Genomic DNA, 19,349 nt, shown 5'->3' on the forward strand with positions numbered 1-19,349 from the left:
AAATAAAGGAAATGGACCTATTGTGGTCTTGAGTGATGGTTGTTGGGTTAAGAGCGTGTGTTATGTTTTCTCTCCCGTTGGAACGCACGGACTCTTTTGCTAGTAACAATAATGGATACATGCATGCAAAGTTCCAAACCTCGGGAGATTTTTTTGTGGTACTCAATCTTGGACAACTTATTTTATTTTATTTTATATTGGAACAGTAAACCATCTGATAGTCATGCCATCCCATGACGATGAAAACGCAGCTACAAATCCGCGGACTTCCTGCCGAGACCGCACAGAATCTCCACACCATGTACACCACTCGACCATTATCATTCCATACTACAACGTGCATAAGTTAAGTTTTAATTAAAAACTGCATGCCTTGCACGGTGTTGCCACTAGGTGCAGCTGGTTCTTTCTCTTTGAGGTTGCGGCAACCATCATTTCCATGTCCAGCTCACCCGGCTTCACTCCGGCCGGGAGGCTCCAGTCAAAGTAGTAGAGAAGCCGTGCCACCATGAGCTCCAGCACGGCCAGTCCAAAGGTGTCGCCGGGGCAGTTCCTCCTCCCGCTCCCGAACGGCAAGTACTCGAACCGCGACCCCTTGTAGGTCGCAGTGCCGTCCTCAAACCTCTCGGGCCTGAACTCCTCAGACTCATGCCAGTACTCGGGGTTCCTACCCAACGCCCACGTGTTTACCATCACCCTGGTACCCTCCATGACCTCAAATCCGCCGACGTCGCAGGTCTCTCGGCAGACATGGGGAACCAGCAGTGGCACCACTGGATTCAGCCTCATGCTCTCCATGATTACCATCTTTGTGTAGTGCAGCTCCCCTACGAGTCCCTCATGGTCTTGTGGGCTCTTGTTGTCGAACGTTCGTCGCACCTCCGCCTGCGCCTTGGCCATCACCTCCGGGCTTCTCATGAGCTCCGACATGACCCACTCGGAGATTGACGATGTCGTCTCTGTCCCGGCCGTGAACATATCCTAAAAAAATAGATCACGTACATGAAGAACAAACACAATGGAAAAGTATACTGCGTACTGTAGAAAATTGAGAGCGTTTCACTTTCACTAACCATTACGATTGCCTTGACGTTGTCCATGTCGATCGGGAAGTCAAGCTCCCCCTCGTCACTGATCCTAAGCAAAACGCTCAGAAGGTGATCACCTTGCCGTATCTCGGACTGAGAGATGATCTTGTCCAGGACCTTGTCCAGCTGCCGGCGGGCTCGCCATAGCCGGCCTGTCAGCCCGGTGACCACGTCGACAAACCACATCGACGGGTAGAGGTCCCCGACGCAGAGCCCCGCGCTGAGCTTGAGCGCCACATCTATCGCCGAGAGAAACTGCTCCTGCAGCTCGGAGCTGCACGTCTGCCCGAACGCCGTCTTTCCGGTTATCGAGTTGGAGCAGGACACGAGCAGCCTGCCGAGGTTGAACAGCTTGCCACCTCGGCCGGCCTCGCGGACGTTCCTAACGAGGGACATGGTCTCGCTGTCCCTCACCGGCGCGAACTGCCTCACCTTCCGCTCGCTGAGGAGCTCCACCGTGCAAATCTTGCGCAGCGTCCGCCAGTACGCGCCGTATGGAGCGAAGACGACGTCGCGTTGTCCGTAGCCCATGACCTCCGAGACCAGAATGCTCGGCCGGGACGCAAATTTGAGATCCTTGTCTCGGAGCACCTCCTTTGCCGCTGCCGGGGAGGACACCACCAGGGCGTCGATCTGGCCCAGCCGGAGGTACATCACTGGGCCATGCTTCTTGGCCAGGTCTCGGAGGGCGACCTGTGGCTGCGGCGTGAGAAGGTGGTGGAGGCTCCCGATAACAGGCAGACACCGTGGTCCTGGAGCTCGCCGACTTGGTGTTGATTTGCGGCGAAAAAAGCCCACGAGAATCGCAAGTGAGAGGAGGGAGAGCAGTAGGGTGGCTGCGCTTAGCTCCATGAGGATTGCTTCAGTGGACTTAATTTGGCGAGGTTTGATGGCCTTTTGTAAGCCTAGCCTTGGAAAACACCTGTCATGCGCATGTCACGGAATCACAGTCCTAGGTAAAGATCATGTCCGAAAAAAATAATCAAATTTACTCCATCTCAACCGAAAATACTCTCATCAAATTTACCGCATGAAAAAATATCAAGATAAAACAAGTTTGCCGAGTACAACGGAAAACATAAAGATGAATAATACCAATGGATTAAAAATTTGCTGAATGCTGGCAAAAACGCTAGGCATAGGTTACCATGCCGTCAACTAAGGAAACGAGACGACATGTGTCCACCCATATGCTGAGTGTAGTAAACATTGCCAAGCGTATCTTAACGGACACTCGGTTAAGGTCTATGCCGAGTGCCATGACTTTGAATGTTTTCTCTAGTACTCGGAGGCATAATTGGGTATCTCTTGAGCCCTATAAAAGCATCTACAACCGGACGTCCCATATCCGTCCCAAATGTCCGGACGGGCTGCCCTGTCACCGCTCGGGCGCAAAATTGTTGCCCAACCAGACGCTCGAAACGCAGCCAAATGCTTGGGCAGACCGTCAACACCCATATCCAGTCGATATGTGAGGCGGATATGGGGATGCCTGGACGCGTCCGCCATGTCGGATCCAGCCCACTATGGCCCGTCACGGCCTCACTAAATACAGCCCTATCCATAGTCTTTACCAAACCATAGCCACTCCACTACACTATAGTCCCCTCTGCCCCCTAGCTCTTCTCCGGTGACCTCAGTCCATCTCAGGCATGGCTAGCACAGCAGATCTGACCCCGAGAGGTCCGGATGCGTTGACTGGAACATTGTCCCTTGCGGCCCCTTGGAGGAGATGGACGTCCGCATGATTGTCTGCCGCTCTCGGGAGGAGTGCGCCCGATCGCGCATGCATTGATTGCGTCTCCGCAAATGGCGATTGGGTCTAGTGGGGCTTGTGGAGGGAGGCACGAAACTCCTACCTCATCAGACGTAGTGCAGCCCGTCTGGCGCCCGAACCCCGGAATGGCGGCGCAACCCCTTCGGTGGCGTGCCATCCCCACAGGGTCAGGCTCCGAGCCGGAGGTAAATGCCGGCATGGCGTACGACAAGCATGCTGCGGACGCGCGGCGTACCCGTTATGCAAGGAACCAGGCGCGGGAGGCCGCGGAGTCGCAAGCGCCGGGCCTGACCACCCAGCCACGTCATGTCTATGGGCTCCGATGTGGTTAAGGCATGCGAGATGGCGGCCTCGGGTTCCAAGTAGGCCGGGCCGTGTCCCATGTACTACTCTACCTCGCCTGTGACCGGACCATCCTGTGTATATGTTATTGTTTTTTATTGTAGTTTTGTTGAATATGTACGTGTCTAGGGCCCGTTAAAGGTAGGGTCTTTTATTAAATATGTCTGGCATGCATGTACATGCTAAAGGTAAAGTCTTATTTCATCCATGGTGCTGGCTTGGTGAGTTGGCATATTTGTATGTTGAGAGAAACAGAGTTAATGGGAATCAAGTATTTAAGTATATATAGAAAACGGTTATTTCTCATAATTTTATTGCATAAACTGAACGGTATCCTCTGCGAAATTTTAAAAGAAAAAATAATCAAAATTTGCATAATCTGGGCAAACTTTGTCCGATCCCAAGGATTTCTAAAATCCATGCATTTACCATGGGGAGGGAGGGAGCGTGACTGTTACCCCTGCTCTCTCAATATATTAGACGGTTATCAGAATCTTGTTTGCCAGTTGAATAAGTTGCTATATTCATCGCTTATGGCATCCCGTGGATTGATGCGTGAATTGGTTGAAATTATTTCATTGAGATCTAATTATATAAAAACATTAGTGTTTAGACTAATAATATAAAGCTAGAACTAAAATACATAGGATATTATATTTGATTATAGTTTTGTTAAATATGTGTCTAGGCCATGTTAAAAGTGGGGTCATTATTAAATATGTCTAGCATGCATGTACATGCTAAAGGTGAAGTCTTTTTTCATCCGTGGTGCTGGCATCATGAGTTGGCATAGTTGCATGTTGAGAGAATTAGAATTACTAGGCATCAACTATTTAAGTATATAGAATTCATTGCTTGCACCTGCCATGAACAGTGAGACCAAAAAATAGTAAACAAATAAAAATATTCTGAATTTCTTTACTGTAAACATTGTTGATTGTTTTACATAGGTGGGAATTTGATGAAGTTTTACCTAATGCTACGAAAAAAATGCTCAAAAATAGTCTTTTCTAAGAATTTGTTTTTTTCCGTTCAGAGCATTTAGGAATGTCTTTTATTCATGAAATTTTGTACATATGTAAAAATTGCATCAATGTTTGTTGAATAAAAATCACGAATTTTCTAATGTTCTACTACTTTTTCAATTTTAGAGTTCATAAAAAAATCAGGTGGTCAGTCGCATGTGCCTTTGACCAGCTGGAGATGGTTGAAACATGAAAGACGCCAAAACATGCACTACTCCACATAAAGGACAAACAAGAAACATGTGCCGAAGAAAAATTTTGAGCACTTCCAATGTATTCCGTTCGACTGCTTGGCGGCACATCATTCAGCATTAATATGTTTTTGTGACAAACTAATAATAGTCGTATAAGTGACTTCAACTCAGGAGGCGTTTGTCAAATCACGTGCAGTCTTTAGCAGCACATGTGCACCCGGGGGCCAAATTCACTGTTTTGACCCTTTTCCGCACGTTTAGCCGCATCTGACCCCTCTTTGGAAAGTTTTTCGGATCTGACCCTTTTCCTACCGCCACCCGATCTGGCGGTAGGCTAGAACACCCTACCGCCGCAGGCGATGGCAGTAGGGACCGCGTCAACATCGACAGCGCCGTCTGCCGCGCTGACGTGGCTGTAGGATGTCGCTCCCTACCGCCAGATCGGGAGGCGGTAGGTGCCTTTCGTGCTTGGTGGCTGCGAGCGGGCCCTACCCCACCACCAGCCCGTTCTTCCTCCTCCCCTCGGCTCGAACAGAGGCGAGCGGCGCCTCTCTCCTCCTCCCGATCCCCTCCCTCGATCTCCCTCTTCCCTCCACCATTTTCGCGGATCTTTGGGGAAAATCGAAGAGGCCGGTAAGCTCCTCCATTCCCTCCAATCAGTTTTTGAAATGCTTTTTTATTTTTGAAGCTATTTTTGGCACTAGGTGCAACCTAGGTTTTGGTGTTGATTTTTTTAATGATGTTTTAGTTGTTTAGTAGTATATGATTTAGTAGTAGGCTTATGAAAGGATGTGTGGGTGAAACCATAGCGAGATATGTGAGGATATGTTGGTGAATGCATATATGTTGGTCAATTTTCTTTTGTTATGTAGATATGAATTGTATGATAAATTTTTCTGTATGATGAATGCAAGATTGTGAGGATGAAGGCATTGCAAAATTCTTAGATGGTTAATGCATTGTAAAATTGTGAGGATGAATTTTCTGCAAAATTGGTAGGTGGTTAATGCATAGTGTGAACATGTGTGTATTTCATGTAGATGCTTTTTGTTGTGATGGAGAATGCATACTAATTGTATGGTATTTTCATATTTTGCAGTTTATAATTGAAGATGTTTGGTTTTACTTTTTTTTATTCATATGTATATACGATGTTGTCTAATAAGTGAAAAAATTATATATTTATTAGGATGGCCGAGGATGAGGACAATGGACGTTTGTATACTGGGCTTGACCTTGCTTTTGACATGGACCATCGTGCCCGTGCTATCGAGCGTGGAGAGGTAACAATTTTGAGAAACAATGAGTTTTTGTCATTTTCATGCTATTTTTTGAATGAAGGAAGCTTCTGACATATTTTCTCAATTGTTACAGAAATTTGCTGTCGTCCGCTTTAGGAGCCACACGACGGAAAACCAGATGCAATATGACGTGCGCTATGAGCCGTACTTTGAGCGTGCCGGGCTGCTGCCATTTGTTCTTCAGTTCAAGCGCGTGCCGCCGTCGATGTGCCATTCAGCTCTCGCCGCCCTTGTCGATCGTTGGCGGCCGGAGACACACATCTTCCATCTCCCTTGTGGCGAGCTGACGGTGACGTTGGAGGACTTTGCCATGATCACCGGGCTTCCCATTGACGGCAAGGCTCTCACCGGACGAGTGGACGGCAAGAGCTGGCGTGCGAGGGTTACTGCTCTCATCGGTGACTGCCCGACCTCTCTTAGTGCCCAGGGAAGGACTGACAACAGGACAAACGGCGTCCCATTCCCTTGGCTCGAGCATCATAGGTCGGGATGCCCTGAAGAAGCCAATGAGGAGATCGTGGAGCAGTATGCTCGAGCGTACGTGTGGCACCTCCTATCACAGGTGGTCTTTGGAGACTGCTCTGGAGACGTTGCTCCTTGGATGTTTCTTGACTTCTTGGCCGACTGGGACGAGAAGTACAGCTGGGGGTCTGCTGGGCTCGCCTACTTGTACCGTCTGGTAACAAGTTATGCAAATATCCATTAAGCATGGTAGTATGTTCATGAATTCCTACAAAGATCACTCCTTCAACTCATATGTTAGTACATTTAACCAGTTTGATTTTTGGGTTGCAGCTCGACGTCACATGTAGGAAAACCACCTCGAGGCCATGCATGGGTGGATGTATTTGGGGCCTCTCGGTCTGGATGTGGGAGCGTTTGCCGGTTGGGCATCTTGAAAAGCATCCTTCACCGCACGTGTGGGTAGGCCTTAATGAAGAAGATGATTTTTTTCGACTCCCCACTGTGGCATTCTCTTGGGACCGGGTTAGAATTTTTGGAGGCAAGAACAAGTCCTTGTACAAGAATTTCACCAACGAGATGGACAGCCTCACATATCGTCAGGTATACCAATTCAATATTTTCTTTAAGCTTTCATCAAATGCATTGGCCGAACTAATAGCTCTTTGATATATAGGTTAACTGGAGGCCTTATGAGGCAAACAGGGGTTTCACATTGAACCAGATGTGCACTAGGGACTCTCATCTTTGGCGGATCAGGTGCCCTCTCATATGCATTTATGCTGTCGAGTGGCATCTACCACATCGAGTGGCCATGCAATTTGGTATGAGGCAACGCACCCCACCGGAGCCAGCAAGCACGGGTGGACTTGAGCTTCACAAGTGAGTTACCTAACCGAGGCTGTGTTAACCAACAATACAATGTTTTAAATTGTTTCTTATGCATGCTTTGTTGTTGTCATTGTTTGCAGTCAGAACCGAAAGAATAATCAGAATGTGCTTGAGTGGGGACAACACCATGCTAGGTATGTCGAGATGTGGGGGCAGAGGCTCGGTTCTAGAGAGACGGATATGACTTTGGCGGACATAAGGAATTACAAAGAAACTCATCTAAAGTGGTATGACAACGGGAGGCGATTTCGGGTGCGTTTGAGGCCAAGGTGGACTGACGCAGATCTCGCAGATCATGATCCAAACAATGAATCAGATGATGAGTATGACGCCATAGTGAGAAGTACACAAGGTTCTCATAGAGAGTACGCACCCCTGACTGATAGAGTGGTAAGTCTTGTGAACCTATTTGGAGAGTGGATTCATATTATCTTGATTGTGCAAATTTTGAGCTTACGTTCAATTTTCAGACTTTTGAGCTCAATAGGAGTATCATCGAAGGCTCGAATGCACTAATCCATAAACCCGGGACTCCGGAGTCGGATGCTACCTTGAGGGAAACGGTGAAAGTAAGCACTCGAGGTTCTTACTCTGTTGCATTAAAAATGTTTTACTTCACAAGTCTTTTTACTTCATAAGTCCTTAGTCTGTTGCATTAAAAAGTATTTGTCTCTTTGTTGTTGTTGTTGTTGCAGCGTTTCATGATACGTTGCCGGAAGCTAGTCACCATTCTTGGATGCGCAAGCCCGGGTGCCGTAGATGTGCATGCTCCGAGCACATCGATGGTGCAGGCTAGTGGAGCCGCCGCTTCTTCTAGCCACGCCGGTGCTAATACTAGCCACGTCGGTGCTTCTTCTAGCCACGCCGGTGGTGGCAGCGACTCCGGTGAATCTGAGGAGGAAGAGGAGGTGGACTTGCAGGACGACGAAGCCCCGGAATAGATGAACATGTCACAAATGATGGATGCACCACTGGCCTCCCAAGCAAAAAGGGTAGGACACCCTCATGATGATCCATACAGCCCGTCACCTTTCCAAAAGCCGGTTCCTCGTCGCTGCAAGAAGACCGTGAGTGAGGGGTGCTCTAAGAGAGGAAGAATGGGACGATGAACTAGGGTTTGGGCATGTTAAACTAGTGTTTGGCCATGTTGAACTAGTGTTTGGCCATGTTGAAGTAGTGTTTGGCCATGTTGAACTATAATGAGCTTTTAGTTTGCTTTGGACTTGAGGACTTTTATTTCAAGTATTATGTTGGACTTGACGACTTAAATTTCTAGTGTTCTGTTGGTCTTGTTTTCTACTATTTGTGCCATATCTATTGCATATGATGAACTGCTGTGAAAACAGTGCATATGATGTTATATGATCTGAAAAAACTAATGTTTTCATTGTTGTTCTGTTGCTGGTGTGAGGGCAGGAGCCTACCGCCATAGTCTCTAGCGGTAGGGTACGCAGTCCTACCGCCGGAGACTATGGCGGTAGGATCCTGCCCTCACACCAGCCACTAGAAAAGGATAAGGTACCCCCACACCCACCCATTTAGCATCTTTCCTCCCTGAGCTGGTCTTCTATTTTTCACCTCCCTCCCCATTGAAGCCCTCCCAAATCCATCTTCATTCTTTGAGATTTGTCCGGTGGATCCGGACTATTTTCATCTTTGAAGGTATCTCTATCACCCCTCTCAGTTTTGTTGGTTGGAATCATATCATTTGGGTGCATTGTTAGCTTTGTTGCAAACCCTAGTTTTAGTCATTTTGTGTTAAATGAACTACCAAGTTCATTTCTAAGGTTATATATGTGCTTACTATAGTGCCAAGTTAGTGGATCTAACACTTCATAGTAGAAACTAGGGTTGTGGTTAGGGTTAGTGCTTAGGGTTATGCTAATGACTTAAGTTTGTGTCATCTTGTGTTAAATCAACTATCAAGTTGATTTGTAAGGTTATATATGTGCTTACTATGGTCGCAAGTTAGTGGATCTGACACTTCATAGTACAAACTAGGGTTGTGGTTAGGGTTAGTGCTTAGGGTTATGCTTATGATGCCTTTGGTTTTTGGGTGTGAGAAGAGAAAATGTGGGGTGGGGGTTAGTGCTTAAGGTTAAGCTTACGATGACCGTTATAGTTACCCCTCGACTTGTAGGATGGCACCGATCATCTTCTTTGAGACTTCCACGGAGGCGGCGGCAAAGCGTGAACGCGAAGTCATTGAGGAAAAGATGAAGCTGTGGGTCGAAGCCGTCGATGCGTTGAATGCGGCTTGTAGTGACTTTTCAAAATACTATGTGAGCGAGTGTGACGATGACAATGTTGAGTTCTATGAAGCTAAACAGAAAAACATAAGCAAGCTCAAGAAGGAAGAGAAATTTCATAGACGTGCTCTGGCAAGGCAAATTGCATTGTGCGGTACAAGGGATGAAGTGCATGAGATGGACTTGAAAAACCCCGGCCAGATAATTGATTGGCTAGTCAAGCAACCATCTTCGCTGATAGCTAGTCGGGCTTCTCGTTGGGCTTGGGTCTGTGAAAGAAATGATGTCATTTGCTGCAACCCGGGGCCGTACGACAAAGATGTCGTGTTGATGGACGAATAGAGTGGGTTGAAACACATGATCTTCTAGTGTCATTTGGACTATAATGACATGTACCCTTATCATTTATGTAACCTATGTCATTTGAATTTCTACTTATCTGATGTAAGCCAAGACATTTGAATTCGATCTTATGTTATGTACCTTATGTCATTTGAACCACTAAGAACTTTGTGTCTTAGGTCATTATAAATAAGTTATGCTTTGTGTTTGTCTTATATCATTTGACCCTAGTTTTGTTTTTTTCAATCCAATGTAGCATGGAAAAAAGGACCCCGGAGGTGCAGATAGCATATGAGAAGTGTGAAGTAGAAAGGCGCCGTAGGATGCTGAGGGAGCTTCGAAAATGGATTAGCAGTTGTGAAGAGGCTTACGCGGCTAAGAGTGATTTCAACAAGTATGTGTTCTGTGAGTTCCCTGAAGAGCTCGAGAAAGAAAAATGGAAGATAGTTAATGAGTTGCGGGAGAATGAAGATGAGTGTAGATGGGCTTTGGCACTGGAGATAGCGTTCTCCGTAAGCATTGACGAATTTGAGGAGGTGGACATGGCAAAGCCCGGACAGTTCATTGGATGGGAAATCAAACAAGGAGTGTTGGAGAAACCAACCCGACGTGCACGACGGGCCTGGTTCCGCGAGGAAAAGGGTTGCATGGTCCATTGGGCGGGTTCTGCAGAGTATGAACCAAAGCCTAATCCAAAGCGTGCTGCACTAATCGAACGTATTAAGCAGGTTAGGGCGTCTCTTCCGGCTTATTAGGGGCTCCTTTCCGGGTACTTAGGATGCTACCGGGCATGACGTTGGTCATTTGAACTTGTGGAAATGATGTGTGTCATTTGAACTATGTACCGGTTGTTGCTTCTTATTTCAAGTATTATGTTGGACTTGAGGACTTTTATTTCAAGTATTATGTTGGACTTGAGGACTTATATTTCTAGTGTTCTGTTGGTCTTGTTTTCTACTATTTTTGCCATATCTATTGCATATGATGAACTGCTGTGAAAACTGTGCATATATGATCTGAAAAAACTGATGTTTTCATTGCTGTTCTGTTGCTGGTGTGAGGGCAGGACCCTACCGCCATAGTCTCCGGCGGTAGGCTACGTAGTCCTACCGCCGGAGACTATGGCGGTAGGATCCCTTCATCGCATCAGACACCAGACATAGTGTCTGGGTCGGTGCGTGAGTAGCAGGGCCTACCGCCACAGGCTCTGGCGATAGGCTACGCAGTCCTACCGCCGGAGACTATGGTGGTAGGATCCCTTCGCGTCGCATCAGACACCAGACATAGTGTCTGGCTCGGTGCGTGAGTAGCAGGGCCTACCGCCACAGGCTCTGGCGGTAGGTGGCCACAGCCTACCGCAGCAGACTATGGCGGTAGGGTTCAAATCTCTGCAAAATGAAAAAAAGCAACATGTTAGACAAAGTAGAAAACTAAACAAACAACAATCATATATAGCTGACAATATTTCAGCAACAATTTGTCTAACACTTTTTTCAACACGATCACAAATAGTTCATACACGATCACAAATAGTTCATACATAGTGGAATAAAATAGTCTCAAGCATCGCAATATCATCAAATATTTGGCATACGAAATACCATCGGACAGTCACAGACATACAACTTCAAAAGATGCATCTAAAGATCACTAAGGAAACATGGGCCCTTTTCCCTTCTTGTAACGTGCCTCATCCTCCTCTTGTGCATCACAAGCCCTTCCAAGCTTTCTTGCCCTCTCTTCTTCACGAGCAGCCTTCTCTTTGCATGCCCTCTCCTCCTCGCGTTTCTTTCGTTCCATCTTCTCCTTCTGACGATGCTCTTCATCCAAGCCTCTCTGAAAAGCTTCTTCAAACAGCCGTTGCCTCCTAAGACAATCTCGATATTGGTCCTTTTTGACATCCTCTGGAACATCTTGATCTATCCATGTGAAGTACTTGCAAAGAGGAGGCGGTGACTGCATAGGATAAATAATTTTTTTGTTAGGATTATGAGTTGAAGTTGGACAAAATTTGAGATTGCTCTTTGACCATACCGGTGGTACGTCATAGGCGTTTGTTGGAAGCGCCCGATCATGTGCATAGTTGGGACACACAAAGAATCTCCTCCCTTCAGTCCATGACTTCTTGCGGTCGGTGGATACCTTCACCTTGCAAACATCTCCACACCAACATGATGGAGTTTTCATATCTTTTTCCTTCACCTCGTCCAGCTTGGCGTTCTGCCACTTGTTCGGCATGTCTTCACGATCAGCACACGGCAGCCTCGTCATGGAACCGGATGAAGACATGCCTACAAAAATAAGAGTGGTTGTTAGTGAAAGATATCAACATAATGAATAGAGGAAATGAAATAAGAGTGATCACACAAAACAACAAGTACCATTCATATCATTTCAACCATCCGGATTAAGCAAAACGTCTATAGGCCTTCCTCTATCGATCCTCCTCGTCCTAGTAAGACCGGAAGCACGACCACCTCTAAGACTCGCCAGTCCTCCACGCCCACCAATAGTAGTCCCTCCTCGTGCACTACCTCTAAGACTAGTCCATCCTCCACGGCCACCAGTCCTACCTCCTCGTGTGCCACCGGAACCTCCACTACAAACACCCGTTTGGCTAGAGCTCGTGTTGGCATCGGTCCTTGATTTTTTGGTGCATGTCCTAACATTGTGTCCCGGATCGTCACATCGTCCACAGTTGTTGATGTCCGGTGGCTCCATGAAATGACCGCTACCAAACTGTTTCATTCCGGTGTAACCAGCTAGATCATCCATGTCACTCCTAAACCTCTTCTTCCTTCTTCTTCCCTTTGTAGGCACCATGAGTTCAGGGTCAGGCACAATATGTGGGCCATCATACTCAGGCCACTGTGACTGGTCAAGGAAAGGATGAAATCGAGGCGCCCATGTCAACCTCGTGGCTTCCAATGTGAACTCCTGCAACCGCACGGTCCTCCCATCAGAAACATGCAAGTTTCTCGCCTTGGCCGCCGTCATCAAATGCGAGCATGGCCAGTGGTACTTATGAGGCCTCTCACACTGACACCACCGGATCTTGAGGTCCACCTTATACGCAACACCGCCGTAAGCCACACCGTCTCGTGTTGTGCCACCTGGCTCGTCTACTTGATAGATCATTTCTTTGTCATTGAATCTAATGATTTGTTGATGCGAGGACTTCCCTGCTTGAAACCTCAACCAATCATCAACCTTGTCGGGATACTCTTTTTTCTCACCTATCCATTTGGCGGTGGTTTCGGAATGCCTAAGAAAATACTCGTTTAGCTTGAAGAATGTGTATTTCAGTATTGCAGTCACCAGCAAAGAACGCACGCCCTTAAGCACATTGTTGAAGCATTCAATAATGTTGCTCGTCATGCCACCGTATCTCCAACCTCCTTCATCGTAAGCGCGTGACCACTTATGCTTCTCCCCATAATTCCTTTCCAAGAATGCTCTTCCACCTTTGTTCTTTGCCAAAGCCTTGAAGAGTTTATCATACCGGATTTTGAATGAACTGACGGTGAATGCCACACAAACATGGGTAAGGTCTTTGCAAAACTCCTTACTCTTGCATGCCCGGGAAAAGTTCGCCACGAAATGCCTCATGCACCATCGGTGATGAAGCTTTGGAAGCCTAGGAATGACAACTTCTATGGCTTTGAGAATGCCATGGTGCTGGTCCGATATAATGCATACCTGCCTCTTCCCAATCACCTTGGTCCTCACATGCCCCATGAACCACTCCCAATTGTCGTCATGCTCGGAAGGAACTAAAGCAAAGGCCACCGGCAACACATTATTATCGGACGAATGAGCCATTGCCACCATTAGTGTGCCCTTGTATTTGCCGGTCAAGAAAGTGCCATCTATAGACAACACCGGACGACAATGCTTAAATGCCTCGATGCATTGCCCAAAACTCCAGAAGGCACGATGAAACACTCCATCAATGTCCTCAACCCCATGCTCCATGCCTGGGTTCTTATGTGCAATGGCTCCCAACATCCTCGGAAGAATATTGTATGCGGCCGCATAATCACCGTGCAACATCCTAATAGCATTTGACTTGGCCTTCCATACCTTCCCATAGTTGACCTTGTATCCGTACATTTTTTCAACAATACTCATCAGAAACTTCACCTTCACGGTTGGGTCATGGGATATCTCATTCAATAATTTGTAGCCGAGAAACTCTGACGTGAGTTGACGGTGGCCCTTGCTTCGGTCAGCTTTGTCTGGAGGTATGCACTCGTGAGTAGCTACACAACTTTCCAACTCCCATTGCCCCGTTTCATGAATTTTTCTTCCACGAACCTTCCATTTACATCCTTCTTTGTCACACTTCACGGTGTACCTCACCTCTCGGTTAGAATGACCAACAACAAATGGCCTATGGTTCCGAATGGCGTAGTCACTCAACCACATCTTAAACTCTTGGAAGCACCCAAACTTGATGCCTTTTTTCAAATGAGCATTCTCGTCCTCATCCTTCGGCCTTGGATCACCGACTCTCGGGCACGGTGTTGGTTCAATCAACCCCAGTCTCATGCCACCATCAACAATGGCATGCTCGGCAAGGCTAAGATCACGAAACAATGGGCGTCCTCTTTCCTTGCCGTGCACCTCCTTGAAGAATTGATTTTCTTGCACCGTGAATCCATCTTCGTCCAAATCTTCCTAAGGACCCTCACCATCAGAGACATAACCACACATACGGTTATAAGGGAGGCTACGATCCATGTCTTGTTGATGGACAATGACATCCAAATTACCTATTGGATTGTAATGAATCTCTTCTTCTTCCGCATAAGCATCATCATCATCAACAGGAGCCACATCATTAATCTCCAGGTCTTGAATTACTATGGCTCTATCATTCATCTCCACTTCATTTGATTGACTACTTGGTGGTTGGCTACAAGAATTGGGGACATACACCTCCACCCTAGCATCATATATTGGGGAGGAGGCATGCCGGTTCAAGTCAATTTGTAGCAGAGGAGCATCAACCTTGGTGGCAAATAATTCAAGTGAGTTGTCTCGTGATTGCTCTACTTTACCCTTGTACACCTTCCAATGCAATTCCGAGGTGATAGGCATACTCTTCAACCGAGACTTCACCCCCACTCCAACCTCATACCTTCCAATAAGTTTAACCTCGTCACTTGGGTCCATCCAATGTAACACACTTCTAACTTCCACAACTACATCCTCATAGGTTGGGCTATACTCAAATACCATGTGTTCTTCCCTTCATCGTCATTGCCATTCATAAATGTCTCCTTATCCAAATAATGGAGATTCACGAGACTACCCATCTAAATAAATTTTAGAAAATGTCAACGATAGGCGGCAACATAATATGGGACAATTTCCATTGTGCATCCCATGGACCGATAAAAGTTCTATCCACTACATTTAAGCAACAAAACAAATAACAACTAAAGAACAAAATATCATGGCTTAACTCTCACAACTAAAAAATGACTTTGCTTAACACTAACCCTAACCCTAGAAATAACCAAAACAATAATCATAGATCTAGCTACAAACAACAAAGTTAGCACACTACACATGGTCAATCACACATATACAACCCTAGATCTAGATCTACCTTTCATCAAATCCATTGATTTCACACAAAAAGTAGCACAACTAGGGTTTGCATAAAAGAAATCAATGCCATCAAATAAGTTGATTCCAACCAACTAAAAAGAAGAGAGTGTGAGGTACCTTGAGTGATGAAAATGGCCTCAATCCACCGGAGTAAACTCAAGCAATGGAGATGAATTTGATGGAGCCCTAGGATGGGGGAGAGAGAGGGAGAGGGGCTCAGCTCGGGGAAGAAAGGATTTGGGGGCGAATGGGTGGCTTGTGGGGCCCACTTGACCCCCAGCCATTGGTTTTGTTCATTCAGCACCCTACCGCCACCCTACCTCCATTGGACATGATTTTGTTTCTTTACTAATATGATAAGATTAAATCCATCCACAAAGATTCATGCCGTGATGTTAAGCATGTAGCATCTGGAAGTCCTTTCTATTAACGCCTTATATGCCTCATCCTTAGAAACTGGGTCTGCTTCCTCTCTCCCTCCAAAGGAAAAAAACTCCACGATTGATTCAGGTGTTGAGATTCTCCAAGTACCAGAACTCTGTCGTGCGAGGGATGAACTTCCCCATCCACGGCTCTGACGTGGACGGATTAAACCTCCGGCAAGGTTAGACCTCCCAGCACAACAATGTATGTCTTTGCAGTATGCCCCTGTCCTTTGGGCAGTTCTAACTATCACTCTCCTTCATCTATCCCTGGACCTGCTCACTATGTGTATGATGTATTGTGTGAGCAAAACACCCATTGTAATGGTCACCAGAGAGGGGTCGGCCATGCTGAGGCTGTTCAAGTCGCACATATTTTTTTTCTTATATTGGCTCTTTCCAGTGCGTCATTAATTTCAGACCCCTCTATAATACAGGTCAGCATATATGTGCAATGGGTCGGACAAAGCTTTTACTCTGGCTACCCCGTGGACAAGGGATCAATCTTGATATGGTCCATGTTCGTACTTAATATTGGATATGAAAATTATGATTTTGTGCTTTAGAAAGCCTGCTTTGACTATTAAATAAGGAATTGTCTATAGAACAGTTTCTCGGATTGGAATTATTTTTTCACAATGTATGCCTGCAACTATCAATGGTTGTAGAAAATCAATGATCACCCAATATTCAAGATTTTTATTTGCATTTAAATTACGGACTGCTATAAAATTCATGATTGGAATGACTGGGCGCTCTTAAGGTTTCCGTATTAACTAAGCGATCATGCATGGTTTTTTTCTTCAATAATCGCAAAATATTTTTCCATGTAGTACATGCGGAGATGGAAGTAAATTTGTCACCTAAGGCCATGATGTACGACCCAACTTTTCAGTTTATGCATATTCCATGTGATTCATGTGCATGTAATAGAAATCCGTTACATGTAAGGTTCATTGCTATTGAACCAAAGCTCTTTCGATGTTGTGGCTTTCTTCAAATTCGAATCCTATCAAGTTGTCAGTTTGTTTAATCTCAACTTATTGGTTCTATCATTGCCTGGTTTTTTAACTCGCAACATTCAACATGGAGTTTCAAGGATATCAAATATCTGAAAATATTCTTCTTATTGTTTTAATTCTAATGAGTTTGTTTACAGGAAAAATAGTTTTTATTGATAATGAAAACATATTAACTTCGAATTCCATAGTTCATGTATTTTAATGTTTTGAAGAGATGACTATAATATGTAAAAAGGATAATACTTTGAGATAGTACACATATAAAAATCCCAAGCATATACATATACCAGAGTAGACCTAAGAAAGTAAGCAATATATATTAGACTGCTCTGCATGCTTTTGAAATGACATAAAAGTGATATCAAACTTCCTCAAAGATATAAAGGATAAAATCGTATAAAGATCTAATATCAAGTTATCCAACTAACTCCTTTGTGGAATACATGCATTAGCCTATGAATCCCCATGTTGAAAATACTATATGACTTATTTGAAAGAAATTAGATGGCACGTCCCAGTGTAAATGTACACAACACATAACTTTATGTTATATATATATTACAATGTAATACTAAATAACTGGCCGTGCGAATGCACGGGTTGGCGACTAGTTAGTGATAACTAGTAAACACTGACCGCCTCTTGTAGCGACCGATTAGTGGCATTATTCACGCGGCTATTTAAATTCTATTTTCCAATTCGTCTGCTCCCCAACTCCCTAGCCCACTCCAATTCCTACCCCTCAGTCACCGATCCTTCGCTTTGGTCGTCTCTAACCGCCCGTAGCAGCTCCTCGCCCTCTCGGCCCGTTCCCTCTTCTCCCTCCCCTTACTCCCACAGTCGAACCTTCATCGCGGAACCATACCCGATGCCCGTGACGCCACCTGTCGCCGCTGCGTCGTCCCAACACGGCGTCTCCCATAGTGCGTTTTGTGACCCGGTGCATACTTTTATGTTTCAACAGTTTGAAAGCCATTTTATCGTTGATGATGAAAAAACTCAAACTATAGATTTTCTAGTACTTCACTTGGTTTACTACATAATAACTTAGACCTAATGTGTTGGTCCTCACGTCCGTATTTCTCTGTCTGTGACAGGTTTTTGTTAATGTACCCACTGTTTAAGGACACAAACTACGATCATTATTTTGAACGACATGGACCACTCCTTTGGAACTAAACATAATATTCGTTTTTCCAGGACTCGGCCCCTTGCTGTCCTGGAAAATAAACTATAGGAGGTCGATATATGTGATGCTCATATTAATATTAATTTTGCGGCCTTTGGTCTTCCAAGTATTGGTATGGGTCATGCTAGTGAGTTGGAATCGATTGAGGCTGGGATTGCCGAACATCTTGAATGAGGGTGATTTTTCCTACTTTTGATAATTACATTCCAACTCGCTTATTCTCACCTTCTTTATTCAAAATGGAAAATAGGCCACATTGAAGCACCACAGGAGCAGCTTGCCTTGGAAATTGGCCGCATCAAATTTTCTGAATGGTAATGTATTGCAGTATTTAACAGCTAAGCTATTGCCTACATTTTTTACATGCATGGAAAATGACCGACATGCATTAGTTCAAGCGCTGCCAGACAAACACAAAACCGTCAATCTTCCAAATAACTTGACCAGGAAGTCAGAAGTCAAAAACACATGAGTGGAATAATAGAAGAGTCCAATTCGCTCCAAGAGTGAAAAAACCAGAAGTCAAAAACACATGACTGGAAAAATCAGAAGTCAAAAAACACATGACTGGAAACACCAGAAGTCAAAAACACACAATTCGCTCCTAGATTTTCCGAACGCAACTCACCATTCGCACGTCCAAGTCACAACTGACAATGACGAAGTTATATGCACGTGACTTTTCTAAATTTGGACACCTCGGCTTCAGATTAGCTGTTGGAAAAAGAGGTTAATCCTCGGCCTCACCTTGACAGCTGCCCGACACACTAGATGCTAGCTGTAGTAGGGTCCATAGATGGAGCAAGTGGGGATGGTTAGATAACCACCAATATAAAATTAGGTCACTTAATACGAAAGGACGTCAAGTAGCCATCGTCTCCTATCCCAAACAAACTTAGGTTTCTCCGCCTTTTGCCGGCCTGCCAATCCGCCTCATCTCTAGTGGCTTTAGGGTGATGGAGGTGCGGTGGATCCCGTCGCTTGCCACTGGGAGGCCTCCGTTTTTAGATTTACTTTTTGTTTTGTAAGGGTTTGTCTCCTGCTCAGGAAGATGAGGTGAGAAGGCGGCGGCTTTCTGAAGATAGAATAAGGTTCTTCTCACCTAGCCCATGTTCCTGTGGTACGTCTAGCACCGTCGGTCGACACGTAGAGATGTGTCTCTGGCGGATCTGCTCGGATTTGTTTGTCGTTTGTCTGCGTTCGTGTGTCTTCTGATTGGATCCTTTCGATCTATGCTACTCTTCATCGACGATGGTTGCTGTTCTGGTCCATTGATCCTATGGGGTCTTAGCACGATGATTTCATGACTGTCTACTACAACAATGTTTGACCGGCTTCGATGAGGGAGGAGCGATGATGGTGGCGCGCCTTCGGCTCGCTTCAGTTCTTGCGGTCGTCGCTAGCTGGTCTATGAGTCCAGATGTAA

The 19,349-nt window shown here is 45.6% G+C and overlaps 1 protein-coding gene across 1 annotated transcript; it reads right to left on the reverse strand.

The window, feature by feature from the left end:
- Nucleotides 1-200: 200 nt before the first annotated feature.
- LOC123048257 (cytochrome P450 99A2) lies at nt 201-1,940 on the reverse strand. The gene is made up of 2 exons (XM_044471394.1): nt 1,074-1,940; nt 201-981 (listed from the first exon to the last, which is right to left on the reverse strand). The coding sequence occupies exons 1-2, from the start codon at nt 1,938-1,940 to the stop codon at nt 358-360; spliced, it is 1,491 nt and encodes a 496-aa protein (XP_044327329.1). The 3' UTR covers nt 201-357.
- Between the last annotated feature and the right edge of the window lie 17,409 nt (nt 1,941-19,349).

This window comes from Triticum aestivum, chromosome 2D (assembly GCF_018294505.1).
Source record: "Triticum aestivum cultivar Chinese Spring chromosome 2D, IWGSC CS RefSeq v2.1, whole genome shotgun sequence".
NCBI lineage: Eukaryota > Viridiplantae > Streptophyta > Magnoliopsida > Poales > Poaceae > Triticum > Triticum aestivum.